Below are 15400 nucleotides of genomic sequence, written 5' to 3'. Positions count from 1 at the left end.
TAAAATGCCAGAAAATACTTAAAAATAGAAAAGAAAATATACATTTATGATTTATATTATAGGAAAAAATGTATCAGCAAACAGTCTCCAGGCATAATTTTCAGAAATATTTTCTTTTACATTTTTGAAAGGTGCTTAAAACAAGTACTAGCTGTATTGAAGAAAAAATAGAAAAATGCATGATAGAGGAACTACTGTATATTTTATTCTTCCATCAGCACTCCCTTAACCTTTATTAAAATGTCACATGAAATTAAAAAATCCAAACTGCAAACATATGCTAGTGCATTAGACAAAATTGCTTCTGAAAAGAACTGTGCACTCTATACTGTGGCAGTAAGAATGACAAATACGAAATGTGTCATCACTGAAACTCAGTCAGGAGAAGATTAGTTTGGTTTCCAATACACTGTGTTCTTGCAAAGATTTGTATCGTGAAGCTCTGAATGTGATTCTTATATCTTTATAAATTAAGCTGTTAAAACAAGTAAATTGAGAAATTCTGTACCGTAGCCAGTTCTCTCCATATGGCTCAGACTCAGGTTAAAGAAAGACAAAAGGCAGAGAAAAAGTATGCATAGGTCTTGTAACTAAGGCTAGGCATTATATTTCACTAGGAATAGTTATTGACTGAAAAATACAGCTAAAAATTGTTTGGTAATTTTCAATCTTCACTTTAATGTGAATTTCACTAAAAAGCTAGTAAATAAACAACAAACCAAAACATAACAAAATTTCAGCTGGACTAAATATAGTCAATATAAATATATATAAAATTATGTAGTAAATAGAAATATATTGAAAATATATATCTGGTTTTTGCTTCAACCACTTCAGGTCTTCTTATAATCCTTATAACTTCACTCTCCTCTTCTTACACAGAAAAAGGGAAGAGTATTAGGGCACAGTATGTAGATAATATAATCCAGATTTCTATAGAGGCCGATACCTTAAATGGATTCATAAGTACAGAAATAAGACAAAATAACTTGAACATACTGTGATTCACACCTTTAGAATACCTCTATGCAACACTTTACCACCCTTTGGAGTTCTCAAGCCAGTATGACAAGGCAGTACATATAGACATGCATAAGGGCAACAAGAGAATCATTCAGAGGATGTCCAGAATTCCTTCTTGAAGATTTGCTGGATAGATCTGACTTAGCCAAAGACAATATGTTAGGGTTCCTCTGTCTTTACTTCAGTGGGCCATGAATATACCAAGGTCAGAAATGAGAAGCTTCTTAATCACTAGCACAGAAATCAATGGTTCTGAAATAGACTTCTATTCAGGTAACAAGTACAAAATCCCAACCATTTTTAGGATGTGTCTTGAGAGATTTATTAAAAGAACTACACAAGGGATAGAACCTAAGTTTTTTCCCTTTAAGGGAAGTATCCTCATGATGTCAAATCATTGTGAGACTCTTACTCATTCTCATGGCCTATGAATATTTTTCCATGCTAGAGGTAAAGGGAGATGATTAGACTGTATAAAACACCCTGAGAACTGGGAAACTTTACTTAGTAAGGGGAGAATTTCTCTAAGGCAAAAAATTACTTAGATGGGAAATCACTTGCTGCCTAAGACTTCAGCTATTAGGTTGTTATGAAAACACAAGCCTCTCTTTTTAGTTATCTACTCCACCAAACCGATGTATGGCTCACATTATGATACACACCTATGCTCTGTGTTCCTTATTAACAAGCTCTGAGTGGCTTTTCACTTCTCATTCAACATACAGATGAATTATACTCTTTGGAGATATTGTCTGCTTAAGTGATAGAAGAATAAGGGACACTGATTAGCATTCATGATATTATACATCATGTCAGGCCCTGATGCACCAATAAGCTTTAATGGCCCTGATCAGCCCTCTGAGGTTCTCTATTCACATCCTCCTTCCTGGAGACAGCATTTCAGCTCAGCCTGGAGCCTTTAGTTCCTGCCTGAGCTAGGCTGAATGAGTGCCTGTCTCGTGCTTATGCTTGTGCCTGTGCCCTGTGCATCCAAATCCCAACTCACAGGCTGATTTCTCAGCTTGACCTTGAACCTGGTCTTGTCATCATGAACCCTCCTGGCCATCACTGGACCTAATCCTGACCTGCATATTGACTTTCTAGCTTGACTTTAGATCTACCTCATTAGCACAAACTTACTTGATGATCTGGGCTCTTGGCTGAACCTGGCCATGGTCTCTAGGTCTGCCTACAGAGAGAACCCTGACTAGTGAGGCCTCTTTCCTGTCACCCATGGTAGCCTCCATCACTCCTGCCTTCCCACCCCTGAAGGAGCAGCTGGCCCTTGCTGCTTCCCGACACATCAGGCCTGAGACAGGATATTCAGCACTCATGGCAGGTAGGTAGCAATGATTTTGAATAAGCAACACAATACCAAAAGCTTTCATGGAGAATCAGTTGCTTTAGAAACATTGGTGTCAGATTAGGCTAAATTTCATAGATTCTAGTTATTTTCAGATGGTTCTAGACCAACTGTTAAATATTGCAGTTACTCTGCTTGATAAGAGACTATCTCCTTTATTATGTTATTCTCCCTACACAGCTAAGATGATCTTGATCACTAGAAGTATTTAATCCTGAGGAGTTAGACTGTAGGTCATGTGTTTAAGTGTACTATATCCTGCTCTGTCTGGTCTTAAAAGTATGTTTAAATAAAATACAGCTCTATTAGCAGTCCTTCTGTTTGAAGCAATTTGGGTGAGTGTACTTCAGAAAGGTTAGTGCATGATCCTTCAGATCAATTACAGTTTCATAATGATGAAGCATGGGTGACTAAGGCTACTCTCAAACGTCCTTTCAATCCAGGGAATTTTGTATTTCCATCAGTGGGATGGTTCCTTCTTGTGGCTACCTTGCACTGGTTTGTTACAGCTAGAAAATAACTGCACAAAAGCAAAGGTATAAATTCATTAAACAAGAAAAGATGCATTTGCTACCTTAGTCTCAATCTGGAGAATTGAAATGTCCAAATATTCAGGACAGGTGCTGTGAAGATTTGTTCCTGAAGTCAATCAGAAACTGATAACCTGACAAATAGCACTTTGTTTACTACCCAAGTGTTTAATGATTTTGGAAACTATGTAGAAGATTCATATTTTAATTTTGATAAAACCATTATCACAGTTAGGCTATTTTTCAGTTCAGATTTCTAAAGAACTGTCTCCTCAATATCTGTATGAAATTGCTGACACAGTGTTATACAGTTCTACAAGAATGCAAGCAGATATGAGCTGACACACTGGCTACAAATTTTCAGGTTCATTTTCACTGTAATGACAGGAGAGGGATGCCATGCTGAGAAAGCAAAAAAATTCTAATGTTTCATTAGATAGGCCAGCTTGGGGACAGTTTGATATGTTATAATAATTCAGTGACAAGTACTTTTTGTTAGTTTCCCTGCTGTGATTATAAGGCTATAAGAAAAAGGTATAATTAATTACAGATTTATTATCTTGCATGGTCTTCTTTACATGTTACTGGCATTTAAGTATCTTTTAGCTGGGGAGATGACTAGAATAGCTGCTAAGATATCTCTTCCTTTATGTTTCAACTCCTTGCCTTGTGTTTCTCTGCTATAGGCTAGTGGCATCACATATCTAAGGACCTTTTTATCCCCTTGACAGAAGCCATATCTTAGGTGTAACTGGGTAGAGCAGTTGTACCAGAACTATCTTTAAAATTGCTGACTTGGGAATTGCTGACCATGCGATGGCTGAGAGCTCAGCATAAGTGAAGCCCCTAAGTATTTACCTTATTACTCGGCTAGATTTTGCAGCCTACACTGAGTTCAGCATTGCTACAGCTGAGCTGTTTCCAGAGTTGAAGATGGCTCACTAAGGTCTCCTTGACTAGCAGCCACAGTAAAATAACATAACTGGAAAAAATAGGTTCTTGAACTAGAACTCCCTCATCCAAGGATGATTTTCATCCAGTTTATGAACAGCAATGTCTCTCCCTGTTTTTGAGATGCTGTATCAAAACCTTAATTAATCTGCAAGTACAGAACAACTTTCCAAAAGGAAGACTTTTTTCACTATATTATTCACAAAAAACAGAGTTTGAAAAGTCTTCTCAAATTCCTAACAGTACTCAATGAGACTTAAAAATATTTTAAGTAGTACTGGTTATCAGTCACTATTATTCAAAATTTAGCATGTAGACTGCCACTGCTTGGTCTCACTCCCAAGTAGTTCTGCAGTAGAAACTACAGAGGCAGACTGAGAGATATGATCTCTATTTGGTATGGACACAGACTTCAATGAAAAAAATACATTTATTAACATGTCTTCTGTAATGTAGCCCAGATTTCATTCAATATTTCTGCTAAATAAATTTTATGACATTATGAGGTGCAAGGATGGGATATGGTACAAAATATCTAAACTACCAAGGATGCAAGTTAAGTCTGTAAGGGTCTTCAATAGCACAGGTCCAAATGCAGCATGCATCTAAACTTCTCCTACCAGTATTCTAGACACTAGATAACTCATCAAAAACACACTAACTTCATGAAGATACTTGACAATGCCTGCTTTAGCATCAGAATTATCCAGTGTCTTGAGCTTCAGTCATTTATTAACACTTCACACCTCTTCCAAGATGATTTGTTGCTATAGTTCACAAAATTTAATTACATTCTTAAGATCAAAAGGGCAATACTAATTTATACCTTATGGACTAATAAAACTTTATGGCTATTTTTCAAGGTTAAATATGTAATGTGATTTTTTTTTTTTTTTTAATGGAAGGGTAGTCTAAAAATTAAAATAACTAGTAGAAATGTCTAGTTTAAGGAAGGAGGATAGTGTTCTGGAACAGCCCAATTAAAAGATTAGTAAGATTGATTCACGAATCAATTATTTTATGAAATTAATTTCATGAGATTGATTTATTAAATCTTAAATCCAAATTTATATTTTATTTAGCAGAAAAAATTGTCTCAAAGAGTGTTGTATTTCAGAATATTCCTATCAAGTCTTAAATATTAGTTTAAAAGCAGAGGTACTGAGACAGAGATGCTAACACACTCCGCTAACCTTGTCCTATCAATCTACCACAGAAACAAACAGCAGCTTAACCTGAACTCAGACACACACGCAGCCTTTTTTACTCTTAGATCAGTCCTAATTAGAAGCAACTATTTTAACTGCCACTGTAAACCAATAACATAACCATTCATTTTCCCATATAAACGTAATTTCTTGCCCCATACAATATAGGATTTCAGAAATGGAAATAACAAACTTCAGGACTACTTTTACTTCCTTTCTGTTCAGTTTTTCTCCCTTATATCTACAAATCCTTTACCATTTGGAGCATGGAGTTCTCATCCTCAGCTATTACCTACCAGTTCAAGAATAAGATTCAGGAAATTAAAAATAACATGGAGAAATACAGTTATTATCCCCAGTAGATCAGAAAATGATGACTAGCAAGGTGACTATTCCCAACCTGTTAGGAGTTTACTGGCAGGGCAGATAATAGTTACAACGTGCAGCTCTTCAGCTTGAAGGGCCAGCCAGAATGACCTTTCCTCTCAATATAGGAAAGGAGAATTTTCAATCACCAAGTGAAGTTCTACTGCTCAGAGGTAGTAATGCACCGGACAGTGGAAAGAGTTGACCAGAGTGTCCTACCATCTAGGGAAAGGAGACTGACAGATACATGTTCAAAGTGCTGTCTCATGTTCTGAAATTAACTCTACACATGACATAGTACAGCAGTTTGAAATGGTATTTCCAAAGTCAGCATGCCTCAGTGATAAAAAAATCAGGAAAATTCAGGAAAAAAGGCATACAAATTAGATATGTTTTAAATGAATAATCTCTGTAATTATACATAACTTATTCAAGCAATAAATCTGTATTAACTGAAGTGGCAGGCTGACATTCATATACAATTATGCATGTATTAAGTATCTTATAACTATAACTGACATGGTTAATTTCATTCAAGCCATTTGCAGTATAAGATGACAGCCAAAATGATTACAGATATGGCTTAGAAGCCAGGCCAGTTAACTATTGCATTTATAGTTTAAAACAAAATCACATTTTGAAATCTGCTTATCTATACAGCCAAATGTTCTTACCAATAAAATGTCAAGGAAAAGATCATAGCAGTATATGGAAAACTAAGACGGAAGGAATTACAGTACATTGGTATTGTTAACTCATTAACCTTGTTAGATCTTATGAAGATGATGGGTTACCTCATTAATGTCCTACAGCTTCCTTGGTTATTCTCTGGGCCTCTAATTAATACACCATATTTAACCATAAACAAAACATATTTCCAGATAAAGACCTAAAAATGTCCTTTTTAGGATCTGTTTTTCATACTGATCTTAATGGATTTACTATGCTTCAGAAAAATGCCTATGTTCAGCAGACAGCACATTTCCAAAGCCTCATTTTTTAACTAGCAAAAAGTTTATCTTTTTTTAAAATACTAATTACAACAGAAAGCTTTGTAGTTGAGTCCCATTGCTATGGTGGTAGATATTGAACTCTCTCAGCCAATTTATGTGGTATGGGTGTGGCAATCTTCCCACTGCAATAAGTATGTTTATGGTGATTAATCAAGTAGAAGTCTGAAAACAAGGATAATTTGGCATTTTCTTCCTTTACCGAACAACTACTCTAATATTGTCCTGCACAGTCTGCTAAGTTTTTAAATTATCAGAACCAAAAAAAAAAAATCAAAGTTACACAAGTAGTTCTGCTGATGTTCAAGCCAGATTCTAGTCCATTCTACTCAACTTATGCTATAACAATGCTATCCTATTTTGTGCCACCTCTTAGATCACCGTTCATTATGCAGGTTCCCTCAAGTCTTCTTCAGCCAAAATTTTATGGAGAGGTGCAAATTATGATCAACTTCACCTCACCTTGCAGACTCCAAAGCTGTACCTGGATATCTAGCCCTTAAATATTATGCCTGATACAGCTCTGGCACTCTCCCAATTCTAGTTCAGCTGTGAAATCAAGAAGGTGCTTCCCCTTACAGAGACTAGATAGGTAACATGATGTTAGTCAACAATCATCTGTCATTCTTGTATATTTCCCAAATCATGATTCATAATCAAGACAGCCCAGATTCAAAAAGTCAATTGCCTATTTCAAATAGGTCTGTGCTGCTGCAAACTGTCATTTGTCAAAGCAGATTCTCAGTCCAATTATTTACAGTGAAATTATTCTATTCTGAAATAATAATGGAGAGTTCAAACAAGTGACTAATGGAGAGTTCAAACAACGGTAACAGAAGAGAGCATAAAATTTTGGAGAATGTAAACAGAGTCCTCACAGATAATATCATTCACCTGACTCAGCATAATTCTATTGGGTTTTTTAACCATCATAATTCATTGCTGTTCAAACCTGTATAACATAAACAGCAGTCTGCCAAACTGTCATTTAATATTTCTACCAGTTCTCATTCACTGTTTCATTTTCAAATACAGAGCAGATCTTCCTTTATGTAACATGGAAATACAAAGTACTTTAAATTTTGAATTAGTTGTATAATGTTGTTGCTAAGCACCTCATTAAAAAAACAGAAACAAGTTAGTAAATAGATTACTGCAAGAGGCTGGTCTTAAAGAAATTCGATTTCTAATTTGGCTTTTTGCAATCTTCTTATATTTAGCTAGGAAATTATTTAAACCTCTGCTTTGTTTTCCCTTCTACAGTATTTTGATATTAATGTTTATTCTGATATTAAGCTCTTACAGTAGCTAATGGAAGACTATAATCATGCTGTATTAAGTAAAGAGTCTACTGTGTTCTTAAAAATACAAACCTACACCTTCTATATATAATTCTATACCTTCTATAACATTACACTTACACCAAAGACTATGTAAAGGATTATTTGGTGATTTACCTGGTCTTGAGGATGGAACTCTTGCTATCTCTAGTGAACAAGGTTTTTTGGTCACTGCTACATCTATCGAATCACAAAGACTGCTATCATTTTCTGAAGGAACCGCATCCAGAGGTACAGAGGGTATTGCTTCCAATGCATAACCACGCTTCTTTGAATAAGGTTCCTGAAATGCAAAAATGTAAGTAGGTATGAGAAATATATTTCAGATGATACAGGAAAAGAACCAGGTTTAACAACTCCAGCTAGCAGGCTTCAAAATTCAGTAATCTGCTGAAATCCAAATTGTAACAGACTGGAAGGATTACTTGCATGCTAGAAGATAACATTTCTTGTTTCTTTAAATATTTGTGTAATACAGTTCTTGTTTAGTAAGACAAATATCTTTATTGCTATATAGCAAAAGATCTAACATAACTGGTCTTGTCATACCTGCTTTGCCAGGTCCTAATTCAGGAGATGTCTCTTATTCAATTTTTTAAATTATGTTTCTTATTTATTTTTTAAAATTATATATCACGAAAGTGACAATTATATTAACCACTGCAATTATTTTCTCTTCGGGGGATGGTTTTATAAGATGATATTATATAAAAGAAAGCTAAAAATATGTCATCTGCATTTTGATGGCAGAATCCCAGGTTATGAATGAAGATGGATTACTGTTCCATATTTGAGCAAACAGCAATAATGGCACAAGGTTCCTTATCAGTGATACAAGGTCAATAGTGAATTCCCATCCTTTGCAAATGTAGAGGGAGGGAAAGAAAGAATTAGAAGTTTTGCTGCTACACTAAACTGTCAAATCAAACAGACTATGTCTGCTTTAGAACATGAATAAGAAGATACCAGACAGCTTCACCAGAGTTTCTTGATTTGAGATTTTTTTTTTTTTTTTTTTTAATCCCAGCAGAAAGCAATTGCATGGGCAAAGATGTATTTCCACATTTTTCTTATGTTGGACATATGGATGCCTGGGAAAGTCAAGCACTGCACATAAATCAAACATGATATAAAATACAAAGGGCGAGAAAGCACCCTGATAATTAGATCTTATCATAGCACTACTCAGGAAATGATTGAAGAATGTGATAAAGAGAACAGGATGTGGAATAACAATTTCTTCAACAAGAAAAACATGTATTGTCAAAGTTCTACTTGATGACTAAGTAGAACCAAATTTTAAATCACACTTTGGTTAACCCATCACTGAATAAAGACCTTGAAAATGAATACTGGAAACAGTTAACAGGGAAAAAAATAATACAAAATAAAATAATCAGAATTCTAACAAGCATTTGTAATAAAAAAGAGTATGTACTAGTAAACAGTACAAGATTAGTGGTCAGTGTCAAAAAAACATGCCTAAAAGGAATGTGATTGCATCTCTAGCTTTTTTACCCTTTCCTCTTTATGTCTAGTCAGAGTATGAGCTCTCAGCATTAGCAATTTACTGATGAATATTAATAATAACCAGTTCCAGCTAGCAGACTCTAAAGACATAGCTAAGAATTGGAAAAGTTTGTAAATGGGCTTACTGCAGCTCCAAATACAACTTTTTGAATTTAAGCCACAGCATTCCTTAAATGAAGTTGAGAAAATTATTCCTGCAACTCACAACCTGTAAAAAAAAAAAAAGTGTGGGGTTTTTTTATAATCCTGCAAATAACATTTGCATAAAATGACGCATGGATATGAAGAAGAGTAAAACTGAAATCAATAAGTTTACAAACACACAGTTTTATTACTGGAATACACGTGCATAAGTTGAAACCACAGGTTTCATAGGTGAAGCAGGCTGTCCCTCTGCAGCCCATGGAGGTCCTTGGTGGAGTAGATGACCACCTGTAGCCTGTGGAGGACCCCACACCAGAGCAGGTGGATGTCTGAAGGAGGCTGTGACCCCATGGGAAGCCGATGCTGGAGAAGGTTCCTGTCAGGACCTGTGGCCCCATGGAGAGAGGAGTCCACACTGGAGCAGGTATGCTGGCAGGACTTGTGATCCCATGAGGGACCCACGCTGGAGCAGTCTGTTCCTGAAGGACTGCACACCATAGAAAGGACCAATGCTAAAGCAGTTTGTGAAGAACTGTCAGTCATGGGAAGGACTCACATTGGAGAAGTTCATGGAGGACTGTCTCCCGTGAGAGGGACCCCACACTGGTGCAGGGGAAGAGTGTGAGGAGTCCATAACTGCAACCTCAGTTCCACATCCCCCCATGCTGCAGGGGGAAACGAGGTAGAAATCAGGAGGAAATTTAAGCCTGAGAAGAAGGGAGGGGTGGTGGGTGATGTTTTTAAGATTTGGTTTTATTTCTCATTATCCTCCTCTGATTTGACTGGTAATAAATTAAATTTATTTTCCCCCAGTCAAGTCTGTTTTGCTCGTGACGGTAATTGGTGAGCAATCTCTCTCTGTCCTTATCTAGATGCACAAGCCTTTCATTATATTTTCTCTCCCCAGTCCAGCTGAAGGAGGGGGAGTGATAGAGCATCTTTGGTAGATATCTGGCTAGATAGCCAGGGTCAACCCACCACACCACCCCTGTCAGCCCTCACCCTCTCAGTCTTCAGTGATGTGACAGGGATCAGATTTTCACATGGCATTCAAGATGAGGGTTCACCAAGTATTCATACTGACATAATCATGTTCCCTCTTTTGTACTCTACTCTCTTCCTAATTGCTCTTAACATTCAATTTGATTTTCTGAATGTTATTCAACATTCTGTAATTAACATTGCAAGAATATAAATGTCAGAGAAGAATAAATAAAAATGATGGATTTACTGAGAAAAATGGTTGGAATGTAAATTACTGACAAGTAAATTCTTCCTAAATCTCTCCTTAATAAAGGAAATGTGATAATAGTATGCCAAACAGAACTTATTTAAATTGAGTCAAAAAAGAATTGTTAATACTTTAAAAAGTCTGGAATCCTATCAACTGATTAAGTGGAGATGGTAAGCCTTAATTACAAAGTGCATATGTAGCAAAAAAAGACAAACTGCAATGCTGGAGTAAAGCAAAGTTTAGTTTTCTGGTTGCTGCAAGGCATTCTCCATTTTGCAGGTACTAAGCATATTCTAGAAGTTTTTAAGCTCTAAACTAGTACAAGTTAGATGTCAGCAGATGACATAAAATTATTTTTCAAGCATCAAGCAATGTTATTCTGGTTTTTTTTGAAGATAAAAGTTTTTCAGCATTCTTCTAAATACTATCAATTCTGTTGTCTCACTTCACCCACTGCAATGAGCAGTGACCTTACAGTAATCCTACATGTCCTAGATATTTTCATCTGCATAATAAAACCTTCTAAAGAAATACTCTTCCATTATAGTTGAATGATCTTTAGTCATGAAATCAAAATAATCCAAGTTTAATTTTTTTAAATTAGAGATTATTCAATCTTGAATTTCTGTAAACTATTCCAAAAAGTTGAAGATGATACATGTAACTGACCGCTGCTATCAAGTCAGAATTAGCTCTTATTTGAAATTACAACTTCATAAAAATAATGTGCTGGGCTGCCAGTATAATAAAATAAGTACTTCTGTGGAAAGGATAAGAATACATACACAATAGAAGAGAAAGAAAAAGAGAAGAGTGAGAGTGGGTGAGTCACTGGGAAAGCATTAGAGAACAGTTGCCGATACTGATAAAATATAAGCTAGATTTTTGCCTTGTAGAAAAAAACAGCAATATGACATTTAAGTTGCAGAGCACACATCAGTAAGAGCACACCATGGCCCTTACTCAGAGGCCTCCACTCAGTTGGGTCTCTCCTAAGCATATGCTTGATGACATAATATCTCTCACATGTAATCTGAAACCTAAACATGACAAGAACATAGAAAGGTGGGTAAGAGGGGAGGAAGTGATTGTTGATAAGTGGGAATGAATTTTCTTCTTAAATATCTATATGACAATTGTAAGTGGTTATATACAAGTGTGAAACAATATTCCATAACATGAGTAAATCTTCCAAAACTACATGATGTTGAGTTAGGTCTTTTTTTCTGTTTCTGCTAAGCTTCTTACTACTCTTGCTTCTGTCTTCCAGCTACTCCTGCATTCCTTATTAGAATCAATCTGAATGATGTATGCTCAACAGCTGAGGCATAAGCAGTATACACAAATATTGTTTGTATGACCTAAGAATAAAATGATAGAGATTCAGTAGGTATCTAATCTGAACTGACACCCTGCCAAGATGACAGAATTTGTATTTAACTGAAAATTTTTCATACCATCCATCTCCATTCCTATAGGAATCAGGTCTGTTGAAGTTTTATTACTTCCCTGGAACATGGGACAACTCATCAGTCAGACATGACTGGAAGATGAGCAACAGCAGAAAAAATGTTTTTTTTAAAGATGTACTGTTACATCTCATTCATCACAGTGATAATTCATGTAGGTATATGCTGTCTCACCAGACAAGTATTAACTTATTTATAACTTATAAATTCTAAATTTATCAACAGTTGTCTTGGCCTCCCAGAGTCTAGGCTATTTGCAGTTGAAGGCCACACCATATCCTGTTATTTGAAAACTTACTAGATCTGGATTTGCTTAAGTCTCTTTTCTGCTACATGACTTCCTAGTCATTAAACACTGACTGTCCTCACAATTTATGTAAGACACCTAATAAGAATCACAAAGGTAGAATAAATATTTATTTTAGCCTTAAGTCACTTTTCTAGAAAGTACAGGGATCAAGAACACCCCTGTGCATATTTATACTTGAAAGCATAAGTTAAGGAGAGAGGTTTAAGAAAGAGAATGAGTAGGGGACAGTTTCAATGCTCTTAAATTATATTTCCAGATAATTCAGACTTTTAAAGAAAAATTTATGGCTATAATTATTGATTATATGGAAACATATGAGAACAAGAAGTGAAAGTAACATACCCATTCCTTTCTTCTGAATAACAACCTTTAAAGGAGAAATATTCTCATAAAGATAGAAAGGAAGAAGGCACTGTATCTGCCATCTTTAGAATTTTTTTTTTCATTTACATAGATAATGAAGAACTGGTATTGAATTCTGACATACTCCCTGAGATACACCAGGGCATCATATCTCCTCCCCTGGCCTGCTGCATGCCAGAGGACCAGCATGAAAAATACAAATAGCTCTTCTTCCACCATAGTGAGATAAATTCTGCCTAGTTGTGCTTTAGGAGAGTATTATGATACTTCTATTAATAAAACTTTGGAGAGTTATTGATCCTAAATGTTCCATCAACACAAAGCTGATTATTACCATGAGAGTCAGCAGTGATGATTGCATTTATCCCATTTATGTCATAGAATGGCTTGGATTGGAAGGGTCCTTTAAAGACCATCTAGTCCACCTCCCTGCAACAAGGAGGGACATCTTCAACTAGATCATGTTGCTCAGAGCCCCATCGAACCTGACCTTGAATGTTTACAGGGATGAGGCGTCTACCATCTCTCTGGCCAACTCGTTCCAGTGTTTCACCACCCTTATCATAAAAAAAATGTCTTCCTTATATCTAGTACAAACCTGTTCACATCAAACATACTTCTTGATGTTTGTAAACAGACTGATGCATAATATTGTTGGATTGGGACATTTCACATTGAAATATTCATGATAAGTAACTAAAAGTTGCTGAGAGGAATCAAGAATTTAAGTAAGAAAGAAGTCCTGACCATTACCTGAAGATAATTAGGATAGTTTTTTGACATGCAGCAAGGTGATAGGAAGAATGCCCAAACCTGGAGTTGAGTGTTGTCCGAGTTTGTCACAATAATGTACAGAGCAAAACCAATTGAAAGTATTTTCTATGTTATCATAACCCAAAACCACAATTAGATGGCGAAATATATGTTTTGACTGCCACTCCATTAAAAGAAAGCAAGAATATTATCATAATTTTATGGCGAGTAAAAACACTTTTTATCTATTTCTAATAATTTAACCAAAGTAATTTTTATAGTATCGTGTAATTAGAATAATTTTTCATGAGTCAAATTATGATAAATGTTCATTGTTATGACAGCTAGAAACACCTGAATATGTAATTTGTCATAGAACAGATAATAAGGTTCACTTCATGATATATTACGGAATTTGGAAAATCCCAGTAATGTCATTTAAGGGTAATGACACTGGAGGATGTACTCAAATCTGTACCAAGTATTTGTAATACAGATTTTAAAATGGTATTCTCTTTCACACTCTCACCAAGCATCTGAAACAGTGGGTTTGCTGTTGTAAGAATAATGCACAAAGTTATCAGAAACAATTCTTTCACTCCAGCACCTGAAACAGCCTTTGTGAGTAAGTTTCAGTAAGACGTCCACAGAGCTGAGAAAAATGTTAATTTTAAAAAACATGCTAAATTAGAAATGTAAAGATGATGAACAATTTTTCAGAAACCATTCCAAAGAGTTAGATCTGCTTTTTTCAAACTTTGTGTTTGAGGAAAAATGAGCATTATTTACATAGCACCCTGAATGTAGGTTTATCCTCTCCTTTTCAAATGCATATTTTCACATATCTTGTTTAGAACGTAAACTTTTGTATGAAAACTCTACAGATGTCAGTCCCTGGATGTTAAAGGTTCCTACAAAGCTTTACAATACAAAACTAGCTAATGTAGCCTGAACTATAAATGTCTGAAAACATGGGTAAATTGTCAGCATAACAAATGCAGTATTAACCCCTGCAGCAGAAACACATCACTATTTTATGCAGAGTTTTCATAATTCTATCTGGCAGTTGTTCAGAATTTCAAATGAAGTTAGATTGTTGTAGTCATGTTACATGCTTTCCCATGCATTCAACATTCAGGCCATGAAAAAGAGCAGATGCTTCCTCTAATAAATAATTCAGTGTGACAAAGAATGTACTGCAAGTCCACATAGTCTGGTTTATGCAAATGCTAATGGTCATGTGTTGCAATGTAGCATAATACAATAACTGGTTTAATAAACGATTCTTAGCTTAGCTGAACAAAATGCAATTACAAACTAGAAAGTAATTTCCAGGTTAAATATCCTCCCGTTTTTTCCGCTGTTTTCATGAACAACATTAAACAACAACAAAAAAGCCTTGTTTGAATACCAAGCTAGAGGAAAATGCCTATTTAAAATAAAAGCTATTATATTAAAAAGACAAAAAGATGTGAAAACTCAGCTCTATGGAAACAATACTTCTGAGAGCTGCTGATACTCTAATGCCTAAATTTTAAACACACACACACAAAAAGCAGATAGCTCAACATATGGGGCAAAGTTTGGTAAATTTAAAAAATCAAGATGAAAAATTAAGAATATAATATTATGCATTATTAAGCACGATAATAAAACAACTAATTAATCTTTATCAAAGTATTCAGATATCATTCCATAGCTGTAACTTCCTGTATGAAGGAAGGCCCATATGAAATTATTTTCATACATTTTCTCTAGTAGATAAAATAACTCATTGGAAACTGAGAAGTTTAGACCAGAAAATGT

General features: G+C 35.4%; 1 protein-coding gene across 1 annotated transcript in view; it reads right to left on the bottom strand.

Moving 5' to 3' along the window:
* LOC104528488 (ankyrin repeat and sterile alpha motif domain-containing protein 1B) overlaps positions 1–15400 on the bottom strand; it is a gene marked incomplete at both ends in the record, with an annotated part of 211366 nt that overhangs the window by 123793 nt on the left and 72173 nt on the right. The window contains one exon of the mRNA XM_029086091.1: positions 7909–8074. Coding sequence (XP_028941924.1) covers positions 7909–8074 — 166 coding nt within the window. The remainder of the gene's footprint in view (positions 1–7908; positions 8075–15400) is intronic.

This window comes from Antrostomus carolinensis, unplaced genomic scaffold (assembly GCF_000700745.2).
Source record: "Antrostomus carolinensis isolate BGI_N321 unplaced genomic scaffold, ASM70074v2 scaffold2437, whole genome shotgun sequence".
NCBI lineage: Eukaryota > Metazoa > Chordata > Aves > Caprimulgiformes > Caprimulgidae > Antrostomus > Antrostomus carolinensis.
The sequence above is the reverse complement of the archived record's forward strand: the minus strand, read 5'-3'. Positions and strand labels throughout refer to the sequence as shown.